The sequence below is a fragment of the Tachysurus fulvidraco genome, chromosome 2 (assembly GCF_022655615.1).
Source record: "Tachysurus fulvidraco isolate hzauxx_2018 chromosome 2, HZAU_PFXX_2.0, whole genome shotgun sequence".
NCBI lineage: Eukaryota > Metazoa > Chordata > Actinopteri > Siluriformes > Bagridae > Tachysurus > Tachysurus fulvidraco.
In genome coordinates this window covers 18,859,954-18,876,335 of record NC_062519.1, presented here as the reverse complement: position 1 = coordinate 18,876,335, position 16,382 = coordinate 18,859,954, and the positions used below count along the sequence as shown (strand labels likewise).

Below are 16,382 nucleotides of genomic sequence, written 5' to 3'. Positions count from 1 at the left end.
CTCTCTCTCCTTCACACACTCATACACTCACACACAACTCCAGTTCTCTATTTTAGATTGACTACAGATGTTTTTTATTGCAGCTGGATAACTTTGTCTTGTTCTCTATTCTGAAACTTCCCTTTTATGCTCTTTACTCATGTGGGGTTTAATGTTTTGTCCTCCACCACATTATTGTTGTGTTTTTGTTCTACACCGTTACCTACATGTCTGCAGTAAATATTTTCCCTCAATGTGGGTTATGTTTGTTTTAGTCTCGTACCCCAGTGGTCCCTGTCCTGTCCCCCCACCTCCTTAGTGCATGCTGTGTCTCATGGTTTTGATCATCTGTAGCTTATTTATAGGTCACACCCCTGATTCTGTTGGTTTTTCCACACAGAACCGTTCTCACCTCATCTTTGTTTTCTTTCTCTAGATCGTTATAGGCACCACTGGTTTCCTGACAGACCACAGAAAGGTTCTGGTTACCGCTGCATCCGGATCAACATGAGATGGACCCTCTGATTGGTGGGCAGCGAGTCGGATGGGCCTGAGTGCAGAGCGGCTCTTCTCGCTCCTCCCCCGAGAGCTTACTCTGTGGATTGACCCCTACGAGGTGTCGTACAGGATCGGCGAGGACGGCTCCATCTGTGTCCTGTACGAAGCAGAGCCTCTGGCGTCCTCTCCGGCTGCGTCCGCACTGTCGCCGTTTGACCCTCTGAACTGTAAGAAGGGTTTCATGATGAACGGCAGGACCAGTCCTCCTAAACACTACCTCATGACCGTCTCGAGCTGAGGGGACATGAGGACATGAAGCTGTGCACAGGACCGTTTAACCTTTCTGAGACTTTCTATTTCTTGACATTTATTCTTTTGTTTACTCCTCAAACCATTTATTTTACTAGTCGAAAGCACTGCCTAATGTTCCAGGGATCGCACATTCCTCCACTTGCACCGTAGGCGTGTGCCGAGACTCGCTCTGAATCCTGCCAAAACTGATTATCCCAAGTTTTATGAGGAGGGAAAACAGCCTGTAGCTACTGTCGTGTCTCCTTTTCCTTGACTTGATCTGCCACAAAGTGCTGCCTACCTTAGGAACCTCCTCCTGTGTGGAATGTGAAGCTGGTAATGGTCTTATTGCCCAAATCTGCTGCCTGTGCAGGGTCCCTCCTCCTCCTCAGGGAGGATGAAGGTGATGACCTTGTGTGTGACTGATTATCAGCACATCCCTAACACACTGACGCACCATCGTGTGTTTTAATATGGTGGTGGTTGTTTTACACCCACATCAAAGCTTGGGTGTGTGAGACGATGCTCAGTCGCTCCATCTCTTACTGGTGAGGTTGTTTTTATAAACAACATCATCATCATCACCTTTACGGTTGTTGTGGTTGTTTCTGCACAAAGTGGCTAATTTAAAGGAGCCCTGAAGTTTACTGCTGCCTTAAACACTGAACATTTCTACCTGTGTGCAATATAAAAGGTGCCCCAAAAGTATTTCCTCCTCTTGCTCCTCTTCCTCCTCATCATGAATGTCATGAAATGAATCTCAGTGGAAAAGTAAACGCGCCCCTCTTGCACTCGCCTTCTGTAGCATTTTCTCTCTGAGCTGCTGAGCAGCTTGGTGTTTACTGGGTTTAGACGGAGACACTGTAGTTTGTAAGCTATCTGAAGCAGTGTATGCTTTTATTGTACACTTTTTTTTTTTTTTAAATGGATTTGTGTATAATAGAACTGTACAGTTTTGTGCCATTTTTGTATTACAATAAAGATTTATAAATAAGTTGTTCTCCAGTACGAGTTGTCCTTCTTCAGAGCTTCAGTGTGTGTTTGTGTGAGTTTGAGGGTCTCACCATGGCAACCAGTTTAAAATGGGGGGGGGGGGGGGTTCATGTTTATCACCTGTACGTAAACACCAACATTAACACTGGGGTTTAGATGTTATTTATGTAAGCTAAATTCTCAGCTGAGTCGTGAAGCACAACTGAATTCATTCCAGATTAAGAGCACAAATATGGAGGATTGTTTTAAAAAGGTTAGAGGAGGAGGGAGGGAAGAAAAAATAAAGGAAAAGATTAAGAACGAGAAAGGAAAGCTTTAAAGTTATAAAGCTTAATTTCTAAACAGCTTTTATAGTGTGTGGGTCATGAGCAGATGGTACAACGAAGCTCAGGCTTCCTATTCAAACACACACGCACACGATGCCTAGCAGGAGGTCATTTCCATAAGAATGCTCACTATGAAGCTCTTCAAACCCCAGACCCAGTGTGTGTGTGTGTGTTGTGGGTGACTGGAGAGAGGAGGAGTGGTGTCAGATGGTGGTAGCCTTAGCCTTTGTGCTAATCAGGACCAGACTGAGTTCGAAACCCCACATGGTGTGATACAGTGATGTCTGACACTCCGGTCCCTCAGTGTACGCTAACATCAAGTCACTGTGTGATTCCTCACATTAATCACTTGTTTCAGGGGTGTTTCATGACTGTAAACTGCAGTGTTAGTGTGTGTTTTTATTACATCATATCAAAGCTTGTTTCTGACTTTATTCTGTGTATAAAATCATAAAGATCTCAAACTCTTTCATGTCCTGAGCTCTAACACCCTGATATATGTGGTTTAGTGTGAAGTAAGTCACTTTCACCCACTTCTTCATTTGCACATCACTTTCATTTAGTTTTTCACTCTGCTTTAACGTTTACACACACACACACACACACACACACACACACACACACACGAATTAAAAACTGCTCAGATCTGCCTGGATACAGCAAGCAGCCAATCACACACCAGTAACTAACACAAACACACTCTGATTGGGTTCAGCAGCTAAAGGGTCAAAGGCCACACATATTGTAAAATAGTTTCTCCCAACTTTCGTGTGTGTAAGTAAAGTGGTAGTAAACAGGGCTGTAGTTAAAGATAAAAGTGTTAGATGCAGATTTCAGCTGATTAAAAACAGAACTTCTCTACTTGATTACAAAAGTTTTTAAATGTGGGCAAAGACATCTGACAGTAATGTCACACACAAAAACACACACCACACATCGAGAGAGAGAGAGTAAAATGATGGACTATAATTAACAATAAACCCTTCAGTGGAAACTCACATAAAAGACTCAGGAAATGCAGCTATCTTGAGCCCCCACCCACCCCACCCCACCCCACACACACACACACAGTGTTGGTGGTTTTTAGTTTAGTTTCTAAACATTTAACCACTTTCTGTACATTCCACTGAACATAAATACACACACAAACACACATAAACAGAAATTAGTGAACACTGTGTGTATATAATATACATGATTAATGGTGAAGTCTGTGAAGATAAAACAATACTGATAAACAAATAGTGAACCTTCCTAACAAAGAGAAGTGTAAGACGAACCCAGAGAGATGGACAGGAACAACCTCACTGATAGGATGTAGTAAAAACAAAAAAATATTAAGGCAGTGGACTTGATGAATGGACTATTAGCATCAGGTGTGTGAATTAGAAAGATTTAGGGTTTATGGATTAAGTAATAATTCCGTTTTCACCCTGAACTCTCAGACTGTCTATCCTGTAACTCACACACACACACACCCTCTGCCTTTCCTCTACTTCACAAAGCTCTTATTGTTGTGGAGGTCGACACCCGCAGCAGCTGCTAAACCTTAAAACCCAACAGCTGAGTGTGTGTTTGGGGAGGAGACAGTTTAATGTCTCTCTTCCTTACACATTCACACACCCTGTTCCTGTGGTCACACACCAACCTGTTCAGCTGCAAGTCTGAACATGTTCATTTTTATACACACACGCACACACACACACACACACACACACACACACACACACACACACACACACACAGACACACACACACAGACAGACAAACAATAAAAACAGTTCTGTGGCCTAATTTGGTTTAAAGTGTGTGTGTGTGTGTGTGTCCTGCTTTTTACACATCATCTAGTTTACTACAGAAACTGAGATGTTTGTTTGCTGTTAGTTTGTTGATCTGTTTCTTGTATTTGATCCACAGAGAACCACAGACAGATTCCTCTAACACTCCACCTGTCCACATTTTTGGGTATTTTAATGTGTGTGGATTCTGACTGTTATTTCTCTGCACTTTCTCACCACTGTCTCTTTTTATGTTCTTCACAGAGTGACACAGGAAATCCTTCCTTCCTAAGGGTTTACCTCCTCATTTACCTCAGAGTTTTTCACATTATACTTAACTCCTATCTGAGAGATTATACTGACTGTACTCTTGGCCCCAGACTTAGTGAGTCTGTGAAACTAAACCGTGTGTGTGTGTGTGTGTGTGTGTGTGTGTGTGTGTGTGTGTGTGTGTGTGTGTGTGTGTGTGTGTGAGGAGTTTACACTGAACACATTCAACAGATGTCATTCTCACACACACCCTTATTTCAGCAGGACTAATGATTAGGCATGTGGTAGTACCACACACACACACACACACACACACACACACACACACACACACACACACACACACACACACACACACACACACACACACACACACACACACGTGTTACACATTATTATTATGATGGATGTCTCCAGCATGAGGACTTTCTTTCTGTCTTTCTAACATATGTTATAAGGATGCATGTTCTTCTCACATACTACAAACTCATAATCTCATAAAAGCCAGCTGACTGGAGGAGTGTTGAGAACACTTTGTACTTGTGTGTATTTATACTGTGTACAAATTGTTTACAGCACTCAGGATTTCTCAGTACTCACTCAGTTTTTAACTCACTGAGATTTAACATCAGCACATTTGGTCATTGTGTGTGTGTGTCTGCTAACTGAGATATGTGTAAAAAAAACTGGATGTACTCTCAGTTCTTCTGTGGGTGAGAGAACTGTGAGTGGCATGTGAATCATAGTTTGTGTTCTCACACACAGCTCTGATCTGCACGTAAAACACGAAAAACATACAGCACACACACGCCACCCTGCTGTTCACACTGATACCACCACTATATGCACACTGGTGTGTGTGTGTGTGTAGGAGAAAGTGGAAATCCCCACACGCTCTTTTATAAAGGTATTCCATTCCACCTCACACACACTATTACTATTTCAGTAAAAATATTTTCTCCACATGTTCTACATAAACACAGCAGACGGAATGTGACGTGGTTCAGTTTTATTTTAACACCTTTAATAATGAACACAAAGCAGAAATATACCAGAATAAGGTTTCACTGAACCTAAATAGGGGAACCTTGTTGTTCTGTCACTAAAAAAGTTTAATGAACATCCTAAAGAGAGAATGTTATATATATATAACTCCTGTTTTATATTTATTGTTAATTATTTTACACACTTTACAAAGCCATTGAGAGCTTTTACAGAGAGAACCTGGGTTTGTGTGTTAATAATGTTTGCTGTAAAGCTAGTTTTATTCACAGTTGTGTAATATAATGTTCATTATAAACATAGCTGCCATGAGAGGAAGTGACGTCACGGCCAATCAGAAGCTGTTGCTGAGGCAGAACAGGACGTTCTGTGTGTGTGTAGGGGGTTATCCCAGCAGTGAGGAGGGCTAAGCTAATGTTAATGCAGCTTACGGCTAAACACAAAGGCTTTCTGTCTCATATCGTTTACTAAGGAAGCTTTAATACAGATGAAGAGATTCAGTAAGAACCCATAAAAAAGAAACGTAACAATGACATGAACGTTTATTTACATTTATTTTTAACGTTTATTTTCGCTAAAACTTTCCAATCCAGACCCAGTACAGGTTTGTGTGTAAAAGCCCTGGGTCGCCCCCTGCTGGTCAGGTCACAGCATTACACGCGGTGTAAAGTGAGTGGGTGGCACAGAAGGGGTCTAGTTCTTCTCCCGAACTTTAGCACCTCCACTCGCCCGCCAAAAACAGGCATTTCAGTGCCCGTTGACCTGTCAATCATTATGACGTCACAGACTGAAGCCCCTCCCCTCTTGTACTACCACCAGCTCCTCAGCAGCTTTAGAGGTTTGTGCTACTGCAAAAGGTTGAGTTTGTTTGTTAATAAACCCTGAATGGTGTTAACACGTAAATGATGTTTACATGTTTTAATTTAACATTTAATTTTTATTCCAATTAAATTTGCAGGAAATCATCAATGCACTCACACCATGTGTTAAACATACATCTGTATTTATTCATATTTATTTATATTTATATACCTGCAGTTTTAATAATCACTAATTACCACCAGTACAGATTCTAACAGATAGTATTGTATGTGTGTGTGTTATATATATATAAATATGCATATTCATATCAATTTAAATATCACTTGACTGAGATGAGACAATAATAATAGTGTGGTTGCATTTCAGTACTGTGTTGAACATGATCACCTTCCCTCAGGTGAGTCCTCTATAACATGACCATCAATAATTACCCAGAAGCCAGTTCACCTAAAGGTAAGTGTTGTATTAGTTAATGAGAAAACCAGCTAGTTTACCCCTTAATTCTTTAGTGAGCAAATCGTTGTTTTAAACACCATCACCGCCTCATCACACCGTTCTCTCATTCAAGGGAAGATTTTTTGCCTTAAAGGGGATGGAAATTAACCAACATGGATGTGTTGAAATCAGACAATTTTTAAAAAAAAAAAAAAAAAACAATCTTTACAAGACAATAATGCAAAATAAAAGTTTAGTTTTCAGTAAAGGGTTGTGTGTTTATAGGCAGTGACACACACTGAGGGACTAAAGGGATTGGGAGTGTGTATGTAAGCCTTCAGTGCAGTTACAGTCTGTCTGAGGAGAGGGAGTTAACAAGGAGCTGTTATAATGTGTACTGCAAATTCTGCATTAATTTCTTTCTGTGTGCGTGTGTGTGTCTCTCTCTCTCACACACACTATCACACACGTACACACACACACACACACACAGCTTTACTGTGTTATATCTGAGGGGAAGCTGAGTGTGTGAGTTATTCAGAGACACAATACATTTAATAGTCAAAATTAAAATAAACATACAAGTTCTTTATAAATGAATTAAACAACAACTTGAAGTTAACAGATCAGAGTCAGGCTTGTGATGACAAAGTTCCATTTGTTTACATGAAACAGCTTGATTTTTCATTCCAAAATAATCAAAGTGCCCAAATCTCCTTCACGTGTACAGTGGAATTAATTCTCATAGCTTTGTTCTGATCCACATGTGAAACATTAGACTGTGGTTTATTTGATCACATGATGTGTTACACACACACACACACACACACACACACACACACACACACAAATGTTTCCCTGCAGCACAGAGCACAAGGCTTTAATGTTGTGGTGTGTGTTAAACTGTTCAGTTTCTTAAATATCGTACAGCCAACGATCAATACCTCATCATCTGTAGAAATCAGTATAAAGGACATCTTGTATGTTCCCAGGTTACAGCTAGGAAATGTGTAGCCAGAGGGTGGGACGTGTCCAACACTGCAACAGCGGAGCTCTCAGGTTTCTCTGACTGATGTGTAAAAGAAACTAAACACAGTGAAGCGCTGAAGGCGTTGTGCTGGAGTCTGACACGGCCGAGCCGACGCAAACCACGTTCTCTCCTCGACCAGGGAACAGCTCCAGCTGCCAGAAATATGGGTCTGCGTACACTGTACACACACAAGTCATATGCAACTGTGCACAGGTTGTTTTAATTCAACTGTGTGTGTGTGTGTGTGTGTGTACTCACCCAGATCTCCCGGTTCAAGCCACAAGTTAAAGGAGCTGCAGTGGGTTTGGCAGTGCTGATGTGGTAAAACACGCACTGTGGGAAAGCCTTCACCAACCAATAACCAACCTAACACACACTCTCCCTTACACACACACACACACACACAATACATTTACATCCAAATGTTTGAAACAAAAAAATGTACAGATGTGACATCAACACACTAACACACACTCTCTAACACACACACATATGCTCTCTCAAAGACACACACACAGACTCTGTCAAACAAACACAATCAGTCTAATACACACACCCACACACACGCTCTCTCAAACACACACACACAGACTCTGTCAAACACACGCACACTCTCTCACTCTGCTTTGAGAGCTGGTGCTGTGTGTGACTCGACAGCGCTGCACTGTCCTTCCTACACTCTGCGTAAGGGGGCACAGTAGTGCACTAGGAAAGAGTGAGTGAAACACGTTATCCCTCGACTCAGGGTCGACCCTCCTGCAGAGAAACAGAGAGTTGATTAACGTCAGGGAGATGGAGACAGGTGGAGTAACAAAGACAGGAGCAGTGCAGCACCAGAGAAGGCTGAAGTTGGCTGGTCCCTGAGGGAAAACCTCTGACATCAGTTCCTCCTTCTCCTCCATCAGGACAGACAGACAGCCAAAGTGTGATGAGTGAAGCGCCTCCAGCTGCTGCCTCCGCAAACACAGAGACTCTCCACCCTGTGAGTGTGCAGGGAAGAGAGAAGAGAAAGAAACAAATAATGCATTTATTGTGGGTCGGTGCTTTAGGTGTGATGAAAGTGTGTGTGTGTGTGTGTGTGTGTGTGTGTTCCCTCACCTTCACTAGCACAGGTCGTGTGTGTTTGTGAACAGACTCATTGTTTATTAACGTGGACACTTCGAACACCGCAGAAACAGTGGAACATCCAGAGCAGTTGAGCAGCGTGTGACTCATGCTCCACCACGCATGGAAACCTACACACACACGCACACACACACACACACCTTCACTGTGCATTTTAAGTCATTTAATTCTAAACGTTCAGGTTTCAGAGTCATATTTTTTTGTGAAACTTGAAACTTTTGTGAAACTCTGACTGAGGCTCAGGTGAGTTCTGATCTTTTGTTTTCTGGAGTCTCACAGCTTCAGTTCCTGCCTGTACCCAACCACATCTGATGGTCAGAAAGTTCTGAACAGTAAAGATGGTCTGTGGAGAGTGTGTTAATAGAGTTAGTTAATCTACTCAAAGGAAGTTCTGCACTCTAATAAATCACAGTTCAGTAAATTGTAGCCCACACATTTCCTGTCTCGACATTGGGGTAAGTGCAGGGTTACAGAGGATCAGGAGTGAATGTGTACATGACACTTAACAGATGTCCAGTGGAGGCGCCGCTCTTACTGTGCAGGTTGTACTTCTTGGCGATGGGCAACGACAGCAGTCGGATGTGACTCAGAGGCGACGACCAGTTGTACTGTTCTGCTGCGCCGACCGAGCCGGACGTAGGTAAACACTGAGTGTACGCAAACATCAAAGCCATCAGCAGCAGAAGACACACGACCGTGATGACCTGCACACACACACACACACACAACATGAACAATGACATGGGCCAATCAGCTGGTACACACCGACATGACCTTAACATGAGGGAAAGTGTTCATTAAAAAACATGGTTAAGTATTTTTAAATACTGCAAAAGTTGTGTGTTTAAAACACAGATAAACATTCCAGAGATGTTTCAGTAGAGCAGTGTGTTACAGCAGGTGTGTGTGTGTATGTAAGAGCTAGAGAAGTGAAAGAAGGAAAGAATAACAAACTGATTGTGGGTCAGTGTTGTATAGGTGTAAGGAGTGTGTGTGTGTATGCTTGTGTGCGTGACACCTAGGGTGTGTTTTATTTAGGATTCATCTTCATCTCACTCATTTATCCCCAGGTGCTGTGATTAACACCTGTACACCTAATAAATGGAGATGATGGTCAGCACAGTGTCCTCTGAGTGTGAGCTGTGATTTGAGACCTGGACGGTGAGCTCACTACCTTGATGGAGGCCCTCAGGACGGGGAATTGGGCCGGCTCTCTGCGCGGCTCGTTGGTCTCCAGGACCTGCTTTATGAACTTCTCGATCTCTCTCTCGGACATGCCGTACCGGTAACCGGACTGCCGCAGGATGTCGATGCTCTCCGAGAGCTTGTCGTAGATGCAGGGTTCACTCAGTGTGGTGCCCATGGCGAGGGGAGCGACAGACAGCAGACGGGACCCCGGACTTATGTGGAGTTTCTTATGATCACGTGAGCAGTTAAACAACCAAAGAGCGATGACAAGTTACACTGTTGCTGTGCATTGTGGGATAGCGGGAGTGCACTATGGTGTTCGGTGTATGTGTGTGTATGAACTGAATACTGTGTTCGGTGTGTGTGTGAGAACCGTATACAGTGTTCAGTGCGTGTGTGTGTGTGTGAGAGAACCGTATACAGTGTTCAGTGTGTGTGTGTGAACCGTATACAGTGTTCAGTGTGTGCGTGTGTGTGTGTGTGTGTGTGAACCCAATAGTCGGGTGTTTACAGGATCTGGGGTACCAAGACTTTTGGGCGTTTATCCCAGATCACGTGACTGTACTTTATTCTTCATAATGCAGAATATCTGAAAGGCAGAAGGAAAACACACAGCTGATGTTATAAAGCTCATCACAGGGAAACTGGCCGATAATAAACCGACGCTTTAAAGTAGAATTAAACCAACACTCACTTACTAAAGCTGTTAGCTAACTATTAGCTAACTATTAGCTAACTTGCTAGTTTGACAACCCCATATTTAGCGTTAGCAACAATGCGGTTAAATCCCGACACACTACTCAGACACAACACTACACACAGACACAACACTAGACAAAGACACAACACTACACTACACACACAGACACAACACTACACTACACACAGACACAACACTACACAAAGACACAACACTACTACACTACACTACACACAGACACAACACTACACAAAGACACAACACTACACAAAGACACTACACTACACACTACACTACTCACAGACACACCACTACTCACAGACACACCACTACACACAGACACACCACTACACACAGACACACCACTACACACAGACACACTACTCAGACACAACACTACACACAGACACACTACTCAGACACAACACTACACGCAGGCACAACACTACACACAGACACAAACATCAAAGCCATCAGCAGCAGAAGACACACGACCGTGATGACCTGCACACACACACACACACAACATGAACAATGACATGGGCCAATCAGCTGGTACACACCGACATGACCTTAACATGAGGGAAAGTGTTCATTAATAAACATGGTTAAGTATTTTTAAATACTGCAAAAGTTGTGTGTTTAAAACACAGATAAACATTCCAGAGATGTTTCAGTAGAGCAGTGTGTTACAGCAGGTGTGTGTGTGTATGTAAGAGCTAGAGAAGTGACACAGACACAACACTACACACAGACACAACACTACACAAAGACACAACACTACACTACACACACAGACACAACACTACACACACAGACACAACACTACACACAGACACTACACTACACACACACACAGACACAACACTACACACACACACAGACACAACACAACACAACTCACAGACACAACACTACACAAAGACACAACACTACACTACACACAGACACAACACTACACACACACACACAGACACAACACTACACACAGACACAACACTACACACAGACACAACACTACACTACACACACACAGACACAACACTACACACAGACACAACACAACTCAGACACAACACAACACAACTCAGACACAACACAACACAACTCAGACACAACACTACACACAGACACAACACAACACTACACAACTCACAGACACAACACTACACACACACACAACACTACACACTACACTACACACACAGACACAACACTACACTACACACAGACACAACACTACACTACACACAGACACAACGCTACACTACTCACAGGCACAACACTACTCACAGGCACAACACTACTCACAGGCACAACGCTACTCACAGGCACAACGCTACTCACAGGCACAACGCTACTCACAGGCACAACGCTACTCACAGGCACAACGCTACTCACAGACACAACACTACTCACAGACACAACGCTACACTACACACAGACACAACACTACTCACAGACACAACGCTACACTACACACAGACACAACACTACACACAGACACAACACTACACACAGACACAACACTACACACACACAGACACAACACTACACACACACAACACAACTCAGACACAACACTACACAAAGACACAACACTACACACAGACACAACACAACACTACACAACTCACAGACACAACACTACACACACACAACACTACACACAACACTACACACAGACACTACACTACACACACAGACACAACACTACACTACACACAGACACAACACTACACTACACACAGACACAACGCTACACTACATACAGGCACAACACTACTCACAGGCACAACGCTACTCACAGACACAACGCTACTCACAGGCACAACGCTACTCACAGGCACAACGCTACTCACAGACACAACGCTACTCACAGACACAACGCTACACACAGACACAACACTACTCACAGACACAACGCTACACTACACACAGACACAACACTACACACAGACACAACATTACACTACACACAGACACAACACTACACACAGACACAACACTACACTACACACAGACACAACACTACACTACACACAGACACAACACTACACTACACACAGACACAACACTACACTACACACAGACACAACACTACACTACACACAGACACAACACTACACTACACACAGACACAACACTACATACAGGCACAACACTACTCACAGGCACAACATTACTCACAGGAACAACACTACACACAGGCACAACACTACACACAGGTACAACACTACACACAGGTACAACACTACACACAGGTACAACACTACACACAGGCACTACACAACACAAAGACACAACACTACACTACACACAGACAACACTACACTACACACAGACAACACTACACACAGACAACACTACACACAGACAACACTACACTACACTACTCACAGGCACAACGCTACTCACAGACACAACGCTACACACAGACACAACACTACTCACAGACACAAAGCTACACTACACACAGACACAACACTACACTACACACAGACACAACACTACACTACACACAGACACAACACTACTCACAGGCACAACACTACTCACAGGCACAACACTACTCACAGGCACAACACTACACACAGACACTACATAACACAACACGAAGACACAACACTACACAACTCACAGGCACAACACTACACACAGACACAACACTACACACAGACACAACACTACACTCAGACACAACACAACACTACACACAGACACAACACTACACTACACTACACACAGACACAACACTACACACAGACACTACACACACAACACTACACAACACTACTCACAGGAACAACACTACTCACAGACACAACGCTACACAGACACAACGCTACACACAGACACAACACTACACTACACACAGACACAACACTACACACAGACACAACACTACACTACACTACACACAGACACAATACTACACTACACACAACAATACACTACACACAGACACAACACTACACTACACTACACACAGACACAACACTACTCACAGGCACAACACTACTCACAGGCACAACACTACACTACTCACAGGCACAACACTACTCACAGACACACGGTGTGTTGGTTGGTGTTGAGCTGCACATTTAAATTCCACACCTCGTTATTGTCACTGTTCCTCTTACACGTTACTGCTTCTTTACCCACCTGTATTCCAACATGCCCCGCCCACTATTCGGTGATTGGCTGAATTTATAATCACGTGATGGACTGTGAGGATAAAGACGTGGATAAAGACTCAAGTTGTTATATATTTCTATTTAATTTTGTTATTGAATAAAAAACGCATCTGAACCTAAACACAATGCAGTTCGTTTCCCTTTATTTATGTGTTTGTACTGTGGATAATGACGTCTGTCAGATGCCATACATTTATCGACTTTATTCTTTATTTCTTATTTATTTCTCGTCACTAAATGAAAAATACTGTTGTAAAATAAATTGAGTGAGAAACCGGTGAAAACAAAACAAATAGATAAAATAAAGTAGTGACATGAAACATTTAAAACAGAAAACAGATATTGTTTAAAAAACCATTTGAAACTGAAGCTATTTCCTGACGCCGTTATCACTGATGTGACATAAATAGGTCTTATTTATACATTTGGGACTTAAGCGCCTTGTTGTGAGGACCAGCAGCGACTCAACATAACAGGTTTAAACGTCCAACCAGAAGTCCAGAGTCTTCACCAGTTGGCCTCCACTTTCCCGATTAAGATCCAATCTCAGTCAGGTAGCACAGTTTCAGCAGGTGTGTGATTAACCAGTGATACCAGCAGGTGTGTGATTAACCAGTGATACCAGCAGGTGTGATTAACCAGTGATACCAGCAGGTGTGTGATTAACCAGTGATACCAGCAGGTGTGTGATTAACCAGTGATACCAGCAGGTGTGTGATTAACCAGTGATACCATCAGGTGTGTGATTAACCAGTGATACCAGCAAGTGCTGATAATCATCAGTTTAATATGTTGGATGAAACCAGTCCTTAAGTGAAACAGAAACATCTGTGTTGGAGCTTCACACTGGGTGAGGAACCAAACTCCGTTACTGAGGTGAGGTTGTGGAGACAGTTTCATGTCACAGGCCAAACACCATGACATGACTGAGCACAGGCTCCTGCTGATGTGTGTACACGTATGTAGGTGTGTTGTTCTATACATCTGGCTCAATACACAAAAAAACAAGTATGTGATGGAGGTTCATAAAATTTCAATAAAATACGTCAAGTTAATTTCAGAAAAAGAATCTGTAGAGTGAAATGTATATACAAACACACACACACACACACACACACATTTACACAAACACATTTACATATACACATACATATTTACACACACACGCACACACACACACACACACACACACACATATATATATATATATATATATATATATATATATATATATATATATATATATATAGAGAGAGAGAGAGAGAGAGAGAGAGAGAGAGAGAGAGAATTTCAGATCTTATTCGCTATTAACACAAAACTAATCATTAGTCATTAGTCACTAATCATAACTAAAGTTGACAAAATGGAGAATGTGCGTGAATAATGATAATAATTCCGGGTTTAGAATACGGGTGGGAAAAGGAGACACTTCGCCTGTTGTGCGAAAGGGGGCGCAGTTTTCCGGTGGTGTGGATGCGCTGCTCTTCTTCTGTCCTTCTCCTCTCCATATAACCCGCATTGTTTAGGATCAGCTGTGTGTCCGAAACCCCACCCAAGCAAGGGCAAAGATACCGAGAGAGAGAAAGCGTTTGATTCGGAACCCACCCGCAGTGGACCGAGCTGTCTGTCGCTTTTCTTCTTCTTCTTCTTCTTCTTCTTCTTTTTCTTTTTCCCTCCGTTACAGCCGGAAGGTTTCATCCCTCCATCTTCCCTTCACCTTTCCTCTTTCCTCCATCCTCCGGGCCGGAGTCAGCTGATCGATACACACACACACACACACACACACACACACATACCACCGCCTTCATCATCATCATCTTCATCTAGGTCCAGGTCCAGATCCAGGATGATCGCGTTATTTAACAAACTCCTGGACTGGTTTAAAGCTCTGTTCTGGAAGGAGGAGATGGAGCTGACGCTGGTGGGCCTGCAGTACTCCGGGAAGACCACATTCGTCAACGTGATCGCGGTAATGTGTGTCTGTGTGTGTCTGTGCGTGAGTGTCTTTTGTGTGTGTCTGTCTGTGTATGTGTGTCTGTATATATGTGTGTGTGTCTGTGTATGTGTGTCTGTATATGTGTGTGTGTGTGTGTCTGTGTATGTGTGTGTGTCTGTGTATGTGTGTCTGTATATGTGTGTGTGTGTCTGTCTGTGTGTGTGTCTGTCTGTCTGTGTGTGCGTGTGTCTGTGTGTGTATCTGTGTCTGTGTGTTATCATTAGGAGTCTGATCATCATCATCATCATCATCATCATCATCGTCATTATCAACATCAGATGTGACTTCACTGAACCTGCTATGATGATGATGGTGATGATGATGAGTGAGTATGTGTCTGTGTATAACTGTTTGTATATGTTTTTAACACTGTGTGTGTGTTTATTTGAGTCTTGTGTTTCAGTTGAGTTTTTGCTATTTTATTCAAATGTCCTTATTAATACAGAACTTTTAATAACTGGAGGTGAGTCGACATCATGCACCTCATCATGTGACCACACACCAGGCCTCAGCACTGCTCCCTCACGTCCTCATCTAAGACCCTTGGGTTAGAGACACTGAGAGAAATCTGTTGTTGTTGTAACGTGTAGCTGAGCGGCGGTCAGAGCGCTCTAACTGCTGGACTGGGAGTTCAGGGGTTAAGGTGAATCCCAGAGACTCCAACCCTCCATTGCTCAGATGTATAAATGAGATGAAATGTTCTTTGCTCTGGATGAAGGAAGTCCAACAAATACCATGAATGTCAGTGTAAA

The 16,382-nt window shown here is 42.9% G+C and overlaps 3 protein-coding genes and 1 long non-coding RNA gene across 7 annotated transcripts in view; 3 read left to right on the top strand and 1 right to left on the bottom strand.

Annotated features, from left to right (window-relative positions):
- Window positions 1–357: 357 nt before the first annotated feature.
- On the top strand, window positions 358–1,773 carry LOC125139563 (protein BTG1-like; the record flags this gene model as incomplete). The annotated part of the gene is given in 3 exon segments (XM_047803908.1): window positions 358–481; window positions 484–510; window positions 513–1,773. Coding segments are annotated over 3 exon segments (414 nt in total), but the record flags the coding sequence as incomplete, so codon positions are not given.
- A 3,697-nt stretch (window positions 1,774–5,470) lies between these two features.
- Window positions 5,471–7,243, top strand: LOC113648686. The gene is made up of 3 exons (XR_003441984.2): window positions 5,471–5,637; window positions 5,731–5,975; window positions 6,326–7,243. It is a non-coding gene; the product is annotated as an uncharacterized LOC113648686 (long non-coding RNA).
- On the bottom strand, window positions 6,124–13,625 carry LOC113648683 (bombesin receptor-activated protein C6orf89 homolog). 3 transcript variants are annotated; one of them, XM_047810284.1, is made up of 8 exons: window positions 13,555–13,625; window positions 9,724–10,326; window positions 9,085–9,253; window positions 8,523–8,659; window positions 8,259–8,404; window positions 8,045–8,180; window positions 7,683–7,806; window positions 6,124–7,602 (listed from the first exon to the last, which is right to left on the bottom strand). In XM_047810284.1, exons 2-8 carry the CDS (start codon window positions 9,910–9,912, stop codon window positions 7,481–7,483), a joined length of 1,023 nt encoding a protein of 340 aa, XP_047666240.1. In that variant the 5' UTR covers window positions 9,913–10,326; window positions 13,555–13,625; the 3' UTR covers window positions 6,124–7,480. The 3 variants fall into 3 exon arrangements, with proteins under 3 accessions (XP_047666240.1, XP_027011782.1, XP_047666241.1); XM_027155981.2 differs by having other exon boundaries at window positions 13,505–13,621; XM_047810285.1 differs by having other exon boundaries at window positions 13,487–13,571.
- Window positions 13,626–15,100: 1,475 nt separating this feature from the next.
- The window catches only part of arl8a (ADP-ribosylation factor-like 8A), a 5,588-nt gene continuing 4,306 nt past the window's right edge, over window positions 15,101–16,382 (top strand). Inside the window, exon 1 of one of the 2 annotated variants that reach the window (XM_047810383.1) lies at window positions 15,101–15,603. In XM_047810383.1, the coding sequence (XP_047666339.1) occupies window positions 15,481–15,603 (123 nt within the window). In that variant the 5' untranslated portion in view covers window positions 15,101–15,480. The remainder of the gene's footprint in view (window positions 15,604–16,382) is intronic. The other variant, XM_027155982.2, reaches the window with a different exon arrangement.